Source organism: Glycine max, chromosome 7 (assembly GCF_000004515.6).
Source record: "Glycine max cultivar Williams 82 chromosome 7, Glycine_max_v4.0, whole genome shotgun sequence".
NCBI lineage: Eukaryota > Viridiplantae > Streptophyta > Magnoliopsida > Fabales > Fabaceae > Glycine > Glycine max.
The window spans coordinates 43,367,500-43,381,302 of record NC_038243.2 but is presented as its reverse complement, the minus strand read 5'-3'; the positions used below and the strand labels follow the sequence as shown (position 1 = coordinate 43,381,302).

At 32.4% G+C, this 13,803-nt stretch overlaps 2 protein-coding genes across 2 annotated transcripts; one reads left to right on the top strand and one right to left on the bottom strand.

Moving 5' to 3' along the window:
* Positions 1–2,423: 2,423 nt before the first annotated feature.
* Positions 2,424–3,854, bottom strand: LOC100818988 (uncharacterized). Its single transcript, XM_006583986.3, has one exon. The coding sequence runs from the start codon at positions 3,549–3,551 to the stop codon at positions 3,063–3,065; it is 489 nt and encodes a 162-aa protein (XP_006584049.1). The 5' UTR covers positions 3,552–3,854; the 3' UTR covers positions 2,424–3,062.
* Positions 3,855–10,418: 6,564 nt separating this feature from the next.
* Positions 10,419–13,767, top strand: LOC100818464 (uncharacterized protein At4g15545). The gene is made up of 9 exons (XM_006583985.4): positions 10,419–10,888; positions 10,975–11,043; positions 11,184–11,240; positions 11,441–11,510; positions 12,489–12,563; positions 12,728–12,988; positions 13,206–13,248; positions 13,338–13,416; positions 13,529–13,767. The coding sequence occupies exons 1-9, from the start codon at positions 10,601–10,603 to the stop codon at positions 13,619–13,621; spliced, it is 1,035 nt and encodes a 344-aa protein (XP_006584048.1). The 5' UTR covers positions 10,419–10,600; the 3' UTR covers positions 13,622–13,767.
* The last annotated feature ends 36 nt before the right edge of the window (positions 13,768–13,803 follow it).

Sequence of the window (13,803 nt, the reverse complement as noted above, 5' to 3'; positions counted from 1 at the left end):
AACTAATATGTATCAAGGTATGTACCATTAAATTCAAGAATATAATTGTCAGCCAATTTCAATTAAACTTTAATTAATCCATTGGTTGAAGTAATTAGTTCCTGAGAAAATCTTTTTCATTTTTCTAATTAGTTTCGAACTGAAGCATGAAACAACCATATCTATCTCATATGTTAGTTCCGTGGCAGTAGGGACCTCATCTTCCACATCGCGTCAGGTCGTTCACCTTCCTGTGACAACAACTACCTCGTCCTCCACCATGTCAACCCTTACACCCTCTTCATCAACATCGTGCCGCCACCTTTCCTTTCCTTCCTTTACACCTTGGGTTTCTAGTGTGGGGAAAGGCATTGGTTGTGGAACAGTAATTTCAGAATGGTTTTTCCATTTCAAAAAAGTATTTTGAAAGTGAATTTTTCTTATATAAAAATCATTTTGGAATTGTTTTTTAGTATTTTATTAGAGGATTTCAAAAGGTAAAAATTATCTTTTAAAATAATCATTTTGTAATAATTTTGGAGTACTTATTTTTATTTCGGAAGATAAAAATTACCTTTTTAGAATAATTATTCTAACATAATTTTGTATCACCTTATTTTAGAATAGTTTTGGAACACTTATTTATATTCTAGAATAACTATTCTGGAAGATAAAAATTATTTTTCGAAATGATTATTCCAAAATAATTTTGGAACACTTATTTCTATCGTGAAATAGTTATTCCATAGGGTAAAAATCACCTTCCATAATAGCTATTCTGGAATAATTTTGTATCACCTTATTCTGAAGTAATTATTTCGAAAGATAATTTTTACTGTTTATAATAACTTTGCTAGAATATTTTGGAATACTTATTTTTATTCCGAACTGATAATTACCTAAATTTCAAAATGACTAATGACTATTCTAAAATAGAAATAAGTGCTTCAAAATCATTTTGAAAAAACTATTCCAAAAAATCAAAATTACTTTTTAAAATGAGGAATGTGTGGTGAAAGGATTATTTTTGTGGAGACAAAATGGGAGAAGCCCGATTCAAATGCCCTCCCTCGTACACTCCATGACATTTCAGTGTCGATCTTATTCACTAGGCTTGATATGATTTTTTTTGGGCCTTGCTTGAGGCAATTGTTTTCAAGTAATTTTCTGATCTACAAATTCTTCCATTGCAGGGCTCCCCTCAAAGCCCAATTGTTGGTCAATAACTTATCAATTCGAGTAACCTTTAGATTGCTTCCTCCCTGGTGATTTGTCAGGTTATTGTTTATTTACCTTAATTAATTTGAGATTTATCGCACGATGTTTTTAACTGCGATCTTTGCCAAACGCCACATCCTGCAATTTTTTCCGACTAAAGATATATAAGAAAGAAGTGGTAGACAGACAATAATTTATACATTTATTATATTTTATATTTTTCTATCTCTTTCATCTTATTATTTATTGTATTTAAATTTAAATTTCTCTTCCTCTTTTCTCTTAGTTGTATATTTACCATTTGTGATATACGTATGATTTCTCAATATAGTATGATAAGGTTTAAATTTGTCACAAAACTTTTATTTTTCTCACAAACAATTAAATCTAAAACTCAAGTAAAATAATCAAATATATATCTCTTAAACTATTCACTCATTGATCAACCATCAACTATTTTGATTTATTTTTTCGAAAGCTTATAAAAATAGAAGAAATGGTAGAAAAAGGAAATGGAGGGATCCATTTCCATTTGTCTTGACTCCACAAGAATTGAACTAAAATTTAGTTTGTCCATATATATTACATATGAACTAAAATAACCATATATTAAATATATATATATATATATATATATATATATATATATATATATATATATATATATATATATATATATATATATATAATCAGTAAGCTTGTATTTATCCATAAATTTGGTCTAATAGAAACTGTATTATTATATCTAATTAAAATTTGGACATCTCATACATATAGACTATGGATACAACATATTACTACTGATATAAAAACATCCCATATATTACTGCATTATACAACTATACCTAAAATGAAATGTGAAATGTCTACAATATTAATCGATTATAAATAAAATTTAAGATAAAGATTATTATTAGTATTATAAAATATATTTTTTTTTAATTTTAGTTTTGCAAAATATAATAATTTTAATTCTCTCATAAATTATTATTCTCTGAAGATAATGTAATATGTCACTTCATGGTTCTTGACGTAAGATGCCTAGATACACTACATATTACTACAAGTATATTATTTTTATTTTTTATAATATGATGCAAATATTAATTGATCTAAATCTCAAATTTACGAAAAGTAATTCTGAAAAAAAAAATACGAAAAGCATTTGTTTATTCTTATCCGGGGATGTCTTTGCAAAACAAGAAAAAACTTGCAGAAACTAAATCTGATCAAATCTCCTCAAGTTAATAATTTGCTCCACTTTACAAAAAATAGCGTACAAAGAGAAGCTGGCAAATTCACAACAGAGCACGAACCAGAACCATTCACTTGTTGATCACCGTGTTTCACAACACAGCACGAACTATACTTGATCACATCAAACTGTTCATAGCTGAAAGCCCAACCTACACCAAATTCAAACACTTGCTGGATTTTACAAAACTAACTTACATTTCCTCCTTCTTATGCTTCTTCCTCATTTCTTCCCACCCCTTTGAACTGATTGGTATTAGTGTTACAAGTATATAAACCCTAAATTTTATTTTAATGTTTTAATAAACAACCCAAGAAATATGTTACAAGTTACATGATACATAATCATAGCCTCACGGCCCATACGCTACTCCAAACCTTTAAACATTTCACCCCCTAGTTTAGATCAGATCATCCACCCTTCCGTTTAAAAAAATCACAGTCGGGTCAGAACTTCAAACCGGGACGGGCGTAACGGTAACGGTTACGGAGAGGATAAGAGAAAGAGAAGATTCTAGATAGTAATAATAAGGTGAGAGAGAGAGGGGAATATGGATAATTTGTCGGGTCCAACCCGACCCAGAAACCCGGGACTGCAACCCGGCTCGTTTTCATTCGAGGCGGAGCAGACGCCTCAGATCTCGCGTGGCGGAGTCATCAACCGCCACTGAGTCCTGCTTCTTCGTCGAAAAAGACGGCAGAGGAAGCGCTTCCGGCGACGGAGACACCGCGAACGCAGATCCGGCGTACACCTCGCTCTTCACAGCCGAATCAAGCGACTGGCCCCTACGTAGAATCGTAGTCATCTCCAAACTTTGGCTCCTGGCCACCCTTGAATCATCACGGCTCGGTCTCTTCAACACCGCCGCCGCGGCCTCCGCCACCACCGGCTGGGCAGAACCGGGAGCAGCCCGTTTCCTTTGGTCGGGTCGGCTAACAGGCTTCCGGCACGACCTGGAAGTGGCGACATGGTTGTTGTTGTTGTTGTAGTAATAATAATTACAGTAATTACCGGAACTCCTCCGCCGGGAAAAGTCAGCCGGAGGAGCCCTGATTCGTTCTACCAAGCAGTCCTGAGGTCGCAAAATCTGGGTTCCCATGGCAAAAGATTTAATCAATTTTTTTTTTAAAAAAAAAGCGAAAAATAGTAGTTATACCTCCTGAGAAGTAAATGAAAACGAAGGAGGTTTGTGTGTGAGAGAAAATGAAACACGGTATGCTGTGTTGTGTTGTGTTTGGTGGTAGTGAATTGGAGCAAGTGCTAGGTGGAGGAGGCTGATATATAGCATATGAGAAAGGAGACAAGGGTAGGGTTGGGTTGCCACCGACCTTGCAATAAACCAATATGACGCGTCACGAAAGAAATCAAGAGAGAGAGAGAAAGAGAAAGAGAAGGTTTATTAAGACCGCCTCGTCTGACTCTACAACGGACAGGTGTTGTTGGCTGACCAGACTAGGTCTTCCTTTGTGAACTACGTTTTTCTTAACGGCGACTGTTACTCCTTGCTTCGGAGTCCATCTTTTTTTTTACTTCCGAACCACCTCATTCCTTTGCTTCGGGAGCTAGCTCCCTGCTTAGCTAACGGCGTCAGGTTAGTTGTCCTCCTCCGCGTAAATTATTTATTTGTCTGGGACCCACCTGATGTTCCTATTAATAATGCAATAAAATTCGTTTTCTTTTTCCCATTTTATTTTACTAAAAGGAAAAAAATAAAAAATAAACTGGACCTTGTACCGAAAAAGAAAGCTACTTTGCCTTAGTATAAAGAAGGAAAACGACACCCGCGCAATGCAAAATTGTCAGGTGGCACTCAACAATTTTCTATAGTTAAAACCAGGTCACAAACCATCAAATAAATTAAAAGTATATTAGTTTCATTTTAATGAAAAAGTTTATTTTCGAGAAAAAAAAAAACTTGACTGTTAATTTAGACTAACACAAGAGACTACTTGTTTTGGCTTTAAAATATTTAAGTGACTTCAGATATAGATTTTTTTTTTGTCTTAAGAAATGTTTTAATGTTAAATTTAAAATAATTTAATTCATACTGTAATTATATTCAAAAACTAAAAATTAAACTTCAGAAGAAATTTCCCTTGTGTTATTTTTTTGCCATGATTTGAAAGCGACTTGAACAGAGTGATAATTGCGAAATCCCAATTATCCTGTGAGTTAGAGAGCACTGATACTTTTTCATTTCCCAGTTCTCACCTCTAAAGATAAAGATGGAAAGTTGCAACTTGCCTGGTCCCCTGCGAGACGCAAGATGCTTAATTAAGGTAATTAATTACTCCTTGGAGCTTATAATACTAATTGAAAGCGGTACAATCTATCTACTCAAATATAATTCATATAAAATGAAAAATAATAATATAAGCCATGATTTTGTATAGATCACATGGCCTTGCTCTTTCCAAATACCGAACCTTCATATCATATGAAGTTGTCTGTTTCTTGGTCACACGCCCACGCCCGTTTGTTCTTTAACTTAAGACATACTCTAACAACTTTTTTATTCGTTAAATCACTTATTATAATCAACAAAATCAAAGGCAATCTTACTTTTCAAGGGATAAGAACGAAATTGGCCATGCAAAATATTAGTAAAAAAAGAAAAGAAGGCTTGAAACTTGAAAGGGACATTTACCCTTACTTTTATGTGTTATCTCTATACGTTAAAGAAAATTACTTATAAATAAAAATTAGTTGAGAACTAAAAAATACTATTTCAATGAAATTTTATAAGTTTCTAATTAATTTACATAATTAGAAGTGTTTGATAATATTATGCCAGCTGGTTTAGTCGAGTATTTCATCGCTACGCGAACATTTGACCCAGCTTTTATCTTGATCAATTTTTATTATAGAAAGAAGATAATTGTCGTCAGCGTTCCAATGAGAACAATTTGAGCCAGTCATCGTGCAATGCACGACGTATTATTCTCCATTTTCTATTTAAAACTGTAAAGTAACGAGTGATTTGATATCTGATCTGACCAACAAGAGTTAGGTTATATCCATTCCATATTCAGCATTAGCTAACTCAGCTCATTTAAAAGTTTTCAATAAGGTTTTTGTATTTTATTTTCAAGTATACGTGTTCAAATCATTTACTGAACAGTTAATTGCTTGATAGTGTTATTCTTCCACATAAAGATTCATTAAAAGTGCTCGTGTACTCTTTGTATTTAGAAATCTTTTGAGTGATTACCTTCAAAACAGTTTTCCAAGTTGAATCTTTGAATTTTCTTTGAGATAGTGTAAGTTTTTTTGAGACAGAGATAGTGTAAGTTAGTCATGATATAATTAATCATTTTAACTTGATACGTGTATGACAGTTGTGACTTAATTAAAATGAATCTATAGTAGTTAATCTTATACGTGTTTATTTTTTCAATTAAATTACTTTTGGTTGCACGATAAGGGATAAAACATAAGCAAACTCCGTAGTATGACTAATTGAGTCACAATACAATTTCTCTGTTTCTATTCATCATGTTCGATATTCAATGTATAACACAAATAATTATGTATTATACTATTATATTTGATGCGTACATGATATTCATCATCTTCAATTATTTATTGAGAGCAAAGTTTCTACTGTTGTTTAATTTATTTTTATCTTTTCTTTTCCATTTTCACGCTCGCTTTTAAAATCAAATAAATAATAATAATTTCATATTGTTGAATAAAAATCAAACATGACATTTTTACAAAATAATTATATAAGATTGAGTGGTTCAGACAAATGGAAAAGAGAACATAATAATAATAATAATACACTTCAAATAAAAGTTTTGGGGAAGGAGTAGTGGAAACATCAAATGTTACTGAAATAAAGAATCGGAGTCTAGATGAAGAATCATGGAAGTTACTTGCATATATGCATACTTTCATAGAGAAGACTGAAGCTCCGGACTAATAAAAAAGAGAGAGAGACTTGTGACTTAGTTGCCTTTTTGTGACGTTTCTGTTTGATGAGCTACTTTAGACTTCAGACTCAGTTGACCGATTGATCCAACACAAAAGACGTTATTTTTAAATTTTAATTAAAATTTAAAAATATTTAATAGTAATTAAATATTACCAAGAGTAGTCACGTGCAAATGTACGGGTTTTGAAGAACAATTTTTATATAGGTATAGATTATACATATTAGTTTTAATTTTTTTTTATAGAAATAATGAAAGTAATTAAATATTATTTTCAATATTTTTAATAAAAAAACAAAAAAAGAATAGTACGACATCCATTTTACAATTATAAAAATATGTTGACTTAAAATAAACATAAATTAAAGAAAGCTATAATTTAGAAAATATTGGTCATTTTATAAACTTTCACAGGACACATAATACGTAACCAATCCTATGAATTGTGAAGTATCGAGCTTGGTTAAACTGACTTTAATGTTTAATGAGATTTTTTTTTGGTGGCCAATGTTTAATGAGATATTTAGTTGGAAAAAAAAGAGCTCTTCGTTATTAAAAAAAACGGTCATGTTCATAATTGAACTTTAACTAGTTATATCATGATACAGTTCAAAATTAAAATCAAATAAAATATATACTTATTGGAGTATTATTATTCTTTAAAACATAAAGGCTATCATTCTTACAAATGACACGTATAACCAGTTAATTTAATTTTATTGTCTGTTATTCTAAAAACTAAGGTTTGCTTGGTTAAAATATCTATTTTTTATTTTAATTTTACTCCATGATTATAAAAGTAATATCTATTTCCGTTTATTTCTATATTTTCTAAACTCTGTAAGCTGTGTTGGTTTCACTTGATCATATGATAAAACCATTTTTGTTTGTAAGTTTTCAAATACGATGCTCTATGAAAATCAATTTTCTAATATTTGCTAAAAAAAAACACGTTATTTTATAGTCATATTTATTTAAAATCAATTTTATATGTGCACATCCAAATTTATTTTTTTACTGGTAAACATTTAAAATGTTTAAATTATTTATTTATTTATTTCCATTAAACTAAATTTAAAGTCTAACCAAATTTAATGAGTATGTTTAAAACAAAATAATAGGTTTTTAAAGTTAATTTTTTAAGCTAACTTTAAAAAAGAACAACCAACTGATAGAATTGAAGTGAGTTAAATTGGACTAAAGATATGTTGGCTTCAAAACTTTCGAATCCAATCCATATTGTTTATACTCTTTAGCAAATTAAACAATTTAACTAATCAAATCCGGCCTATTTCAATAGGTCAAAAAACATTTTATTACTCTCCATTATAGGATAAGAAATACTAATTGTATGGTTTAGATTTGCACTACTTTATAGCACACACCTTTCATAATTTCTATCATTATATGAAGGCTGAGGCTAACATGAACCACCTTTATAAGTAGTACAAAATAAATCATTAATATTATCCGTTAGATTAATCTAAATTCACATTATTATGGTATATACGCCTTTTCTGTTATATTTTTTCTTCCTCATTATCATAGTCTTCTCGATCAACCTGCAGCCTCCAAGCTCCTATGTTTGACCCCATTCTTTAATTTTATTTTTTATAAAATATAACATTTCATTTTCTGTAAGTACAAGTATACAAATAAAAATATTAGACTTAGAAAAACATTATTTTTGTTGATTCAAGTCTTCCCTTCTTGCAATCATCCAATCTAAGCTTCAAATGATTTGTTTTTTTACATCGCATCACTTAAATAGTACAATACTTCATATTTGGTCATAAACAAACATTATTTTTCAATCATGCCTCATACCTTGAACACTTTTAAATTCACCTCTTTTTTAGTTTTTACAAAGGCAATCATAGTTATAAGAACAAAATCAATTAATATTCAAATGAAACATTCAAATAAATTTGAGAAGTTAGAAAACAATCATATATGACTCATCTCTTTTTTGTCGATGGATGTAGTTCCAATAGAGAAATTTGAGATCTAAAAGGTTTTCCAAAATTGACATCGCATCAAATCACAAGAGTCGATGGATGTAGTTCCAGTAGCGAAATTTGAGATCTAAAGGGTTTTTCAAAATTGATGTCGCATCAAATCACAAGAGTCGATCAATGAGGTTATTGTTGTTAGAAAATTAAGTGACTCTCGTTGAGGGTTTTTCGTCAACCAAATCAGTCGCGTACACTATTGACAATCAGATCTGCTGCACGCGATGCCGCTCCACCTTTGTGAGACTCGATGTCAACAAAATTTGCTATGGGCGCAATGCCCCTTCACCTTCACAAGTCTATGTGGAAGTAGCGTCACTCCACTTCGTGACTCTTGTGGTCAACTAGATTTGTCGTGTGCTCCGCCTACAATTAGATCTACTTGTCGCCATGACATCCCTCCATCTTTGTGAGTTTGTGTGGAAGCAATTGTGCAAAAGGAGTTGGGAGAGAAATCTAGTGTGGAAGGCACAAGATAGAAACATCTAGACGAGATTAATCTAATCATACATAAAAGTGGTACAAAATAGACTACTTATAAAAATGGTTCACCAAAATAATGGCCTTATATGAAATAATGTAGATGGATAGAGACCACATACACTTGCAAAATTTCCCCCATAATATGTAAGAATCTAGTTGGTTTCACACCACATACACTTGCTAAGAAAGCCTAGAGCAAACTAGCTACCATGATACTAATTCATTGAGTTTTTTTTTCCCCAAATACTTACCTTAAAGTTATGGTAGTAGGAGTATTCACTAATTATCATTTGTGTCATGGTTTTTGAAGTAAACACATAACATCATTTTAGATATTTGTCATGCATTGAACTATAACGATTATTTAACCATATCAGCAAGTTGAATGCATGAAGAAATGGACTCTAAGATACACTAAGAGAAATAGATTTTTTCCGGGCTAAATTTTCAGGTGATAAAATCAAAATTGACACATATATATATGCGTGTATTTTAATATGTATTAAATAGTTCTTTTAGATCAAAGTATGCATTAAATAGATAGGTTAGGCTTCATGATGCCTATCAAAACTTTAGCCCAGCCCACCTCAAAATGTTAAGACGCATGCCATGCAAATTTGGGGTGCTTACTATGTAGGTGATCCAATTGTAGTAGGAAGAAAGACAAATATTTATTTTTCACTAGAAGAGAGAAAGACACATATAATTTGTGAAATTTAATAATTAGTATTTTTTTAATTCATGAATTATATGTGTTTTTTTTTTCTCCTTTATGGGTGTTTTAAGTAAATATAGAAGCAGGAGAAGATGAAAATCACTTATAACTGGATTCTTGGATTTAGAGTAATTTTTTCTCCATTCTTTTTTATTACAATTTATCCACTCTTTTGTTTAGCTGAAAGAAAAATAAAAAATGAGAAGGGTTAAAATTTATATTGAATAATAATAATAATAAAAATTATTTTTAAACTCAACTTTCTTTCTTTTTTAACCAAATGAAAAAATATCACTATTTGTGTTATCGTCTAAACATACCATTCAAGTTATAGCAAATAGAGTAAAAAATGATTAACCTCATTGTTTATACTAAAATGATTCATAATTTTTAAATATACCATCTTTCTTATCATAAAAAAATAATATATACCATCTTTCTTTTTTATTTATTATTTTAACACGTTTTATGTTATTATTTTTCACCTTTTTAACATGAATATAATTGAAAAATCACTAATACTATTTAAAAAAAAATCAAAATAATAGGTAAATGAAGCAGAAAATGAATTTAATACTACTATTATCTAGACACGCGGAAGTTTATGAAAGAAAACTTACAATCAATTTATTTTTCATCTTATTTTCATTTTATTTTCTTCCTATATTTTTTTTATTCCTTTTATTCTTTTGTCATCGCATTCCATATTTTCATTATTATTTTGTGTCAGAGGTGACAGACGTAGTAAACCAACAAATCAGTAATCTCCTTTGTCTCTTCTCCGAATCCTATCCTGTCCATCCTCGAACCTATGAAAGCCACACATATTTTGGCATCAAATTAAAGAATACAAACTATATAGAAGTATAGAACACCCCATCCCTCTGCGTTGTTGTTCCATAGATAAAAATAAACAAAAAGAAAAATGAGTACTAAGTACTAATACCATATAATAATTATTAAAACAGAAAGAGGAGGTACTACTTGTATTGGGTAACGCGCTATGGCGGGCGAATCGGGTGGTAGTGCTACGAACTTGAACTTTGATCTTCCCGAGGAGGTGGTGCAAGTGCTACCGTCCGATCCCTTCCAGCAGCTCGATGTGGCTCGCAAGATCACTTCCATTGCTCTATCGACACGTGTCAACACCCTCGAATCAGACCTATCCTCACTTCGCGCCCAGATCGCCGACAAAGACAACCTCATCGCCGACCTTCAATCTCAGCTCGACTCCCTCGACGCTTCCCTCTCCCAAATCGCCGCCACACTCTTCCAAACCGAACAGGATAAGGTTCTAACCAATTTTCACTCTCTCTCTCACACACACTTTCTCTTTCTGTTATTTGTAATATAGTATTTTGGTGGTTGAGGTTATAGGAGAGCTTGCTCCAGGAGAATGCTTCGCTTTCCGACACCGTCAAAAAGCTCAATCGAGATGTCTCCAAGGTGCATTGTAATGGAATTCAGTTCTTCTAAATACTCAATTTCGATTACAACCCCATTTTTTAGATGAAAGTGGGGACGGGATTGTTAAATTGAATTATTTTGGACTTACTTGGTGTGTGTAAATGTATACATGTATGCAGTTGGAGGTTTTCAGAAAGACGCTTATGCAATCACTTCAGGAGGATGATGATAATTCTGTAAGTTCTGTGCTGGTTAACTTTTTAGTTTCAATTTCATGGACTGATTTGACCTATTCAATGGCTTCATCATATCGTACTGAATTATAGCCATTGCCCGTTGCCATATATGAATTGTTTATGATAATACTACCTTATGCTTTTTTTTTCTAAGGGTATTTAATTATGGAACATTTGGCTTTTACTAATGTTATGCACAGGGAGGAACTCCAGACACTGTTGCTAAAATACAGAGTCAAGCAAGTTTGACTTCCACGTCGCAGATTGGAGGTACTTTCAACTTGTATGCTATCTACCTCTACAACATTGCACTTCTGTTGATTCTTGGTGCACTATGTAAATTGCATTTTCTTAATTCTTATCAGCCGTTTGTTTAATTTATTTTATTCATGAAATGAGTTTTAGAATGCTGAGTTTTACTTCTACTTGGCAGTATAGACTTACTGGCAATGTAGCAACTTCAGATTCTTGCAAGCTCATTTCCTTATCGTGAGGACTATATAAAAGAAATTGGCATGCACTTCAGAAAACTGCTGGCCATAGAGACTGAAATATGAATAAATACAACACTTTTATCCTTTGAATATGTAGTCAGTATCTTATTATTTGGATGTCTGCACTGGCACATATTGTGTTTCCTGTGGTTTAAAGTTTAAATTCTTAATAATGGCAATGGTTATCGATTAACTACTACGATTTGGATCCTCTCCCTTTCCTTGGTGACCATGATAATGCCACGTTTGGAGGTAAAACAATACAGATTTTCCTGTACAACATTTCCTACGCAGGGGGTCACAAATCTTGCATAGGAGTTGTTTGTGTCTTTCTCTATTTGGACAATACATTATTGTCAGGCTGCTAAAGAAAATGAGAGGATCAATAAAGAGTGGAAATGGCTTATGATGTTGTTAGTCTGGTTCTGTCATTAATGTTGGCCGACAATCCAATGCATAAGCTGTAAGTAAACCATTTGATGATTTTAATCAATCTGATCTCTATAAATTATTTAAATTTGATGGACAGAACACCAATGGAAACAATTCAGGTTCTATTTGGAAGAGGGGAGAGAGAGTGATAGGGTCAAAGGGAGATGAATGGAAGGAAACCTTTCTATTTTTAGTACGCATTGTAGCTTTCACCTTTCATAGTTCTCTCCCTCCTGCTTTTGCACATAACACCCTCACAGTTGAGGTCCTTCAGCAGCACTTTTCTCATTTCCTCTTTTGAGCAATTTTAATATTATTGCAGATAACGAAGCTTCATTGCCACCGGCTATATCTTCTTCAACAGGAAATTCATTTGCTGATGATCAGGAATCTGATGGTAATTACTATAACTTATAATGAAATGGATATACACGCATTTCACTTTGCATTCACAAAGACCATACAGCATGGCTTCTGTTTTGATATTGCTGAAAAGTGAACTATAATTTTGCATATATACCCTGACCTTTCTTGTATTCTTTTTCTATTCCATTATTGCAGCCATAAGACCTAGAGTATCGCAGAATCTCCTCTTAGCATCTCAAGGTTCCACCCCTCGGATAACTCCTCCTGGTTCCCCTCCTATTCTGTCGGCATCAGTATCACCTACGAGAACATCCAAACCTGTATCTCCACGGCGACATTCAATTTCCTTTTCAACCACAAGAGGCATGCATGATGACAGGTCTTCAGTGTTTTCCTCAATGTCCTTAACCCATGGTTCAATATCAAGCTCTGATGCAGGAACAGGATCACAAACTGGTGAGTTTTTCCAACTCTTCTGCTGTCGCACTTGTGCAAATACATTGTATTTAGAGATGTTTTAATTAGGTCGCTCTGTAGATATTCTTGGATCTTGCATGTATTCGAAGAATGAGATGCTTAATTAATATTTTTCAACATTGCAGCCCTATAAATAATGTTTTCATTTGATCACAGCTTTTTCCCTAATTTTATATTTTCTTACTGGGTGTTGTAGGACGAACACGGGTGGATGGGAAAGAGTTTTTTCGCCAAGTTAGGTGAGGGGTCTTTGAAAATTATGGAAAAATATCAACTTTTGAGCTAAATAGTTGAATCCTCTATTTTATCTCCTGTTTGTTATTGTTAGGAACCGTTTGTCTTATGAGCAATTTGGTGCATTCTTGGCAAATGTTAAAGAATTGAATTCCCATAAACAAACAAAAGAGGTACTTCCTCCTGTCTTCTCAGTTCTCTCCTCCCTCACGTTTCAGTTAATTGATACATATAATTCACCAAAAAAAGGTTAATTGATACATATCTGTGTGCGTAAAATTACAGGAGACGCTGCGGAAAGCTGATAAAATTTTTGGGCCTGAAAACAAGGATCTGTACACTATATTTGAGGGATTGATTAATCGCAATGTCCATTGACACTGTGCTTAGGAGAAGTTTTATTCCAAATTAGTAATAACGGATACTATCGTGTCTCCTTATAGCAACTCGTTTTTTTCTCTCCTATGTATACCATATTATCACGTTAATTATTGTCTAATACAATAATTTTTTGAACATGAAAATCGGACAGTCTTGGCAGGACTAACAAGGTTGTCGTT

Bases quoted from the DNA above. Each gene is read 5' to 3' on its own strand.
- LOC100818988 (XM_006583986.3), bottom strand. From the start codon at position 3,551: ATGGGAACCCAGATTTTGCGACCTCAGGACTGCTTGGTAGAACGAATC.
- LOC100818464 (XM_006583985.4), top strand. From the start codon at position 10,601: ATGGCGGGCGAATCGGGTGGTAGTGCTACGAACTTGAACTTTGATCTT. The intron at 10,889-10,974 runs GTTCTAACCAAT...TTGAGGTTATAG, and splicing joins TCCAAACCGAACAGGATAAG to GAGAGCTTGCTCCAGGAGAA. The intron at 12,564-12,727 runs GTAATTACTATA...CCATTATTGCAG, and splicing joins TGATGATCAGGAATCTGATG to CCATAAGACCTAGAGTATCG.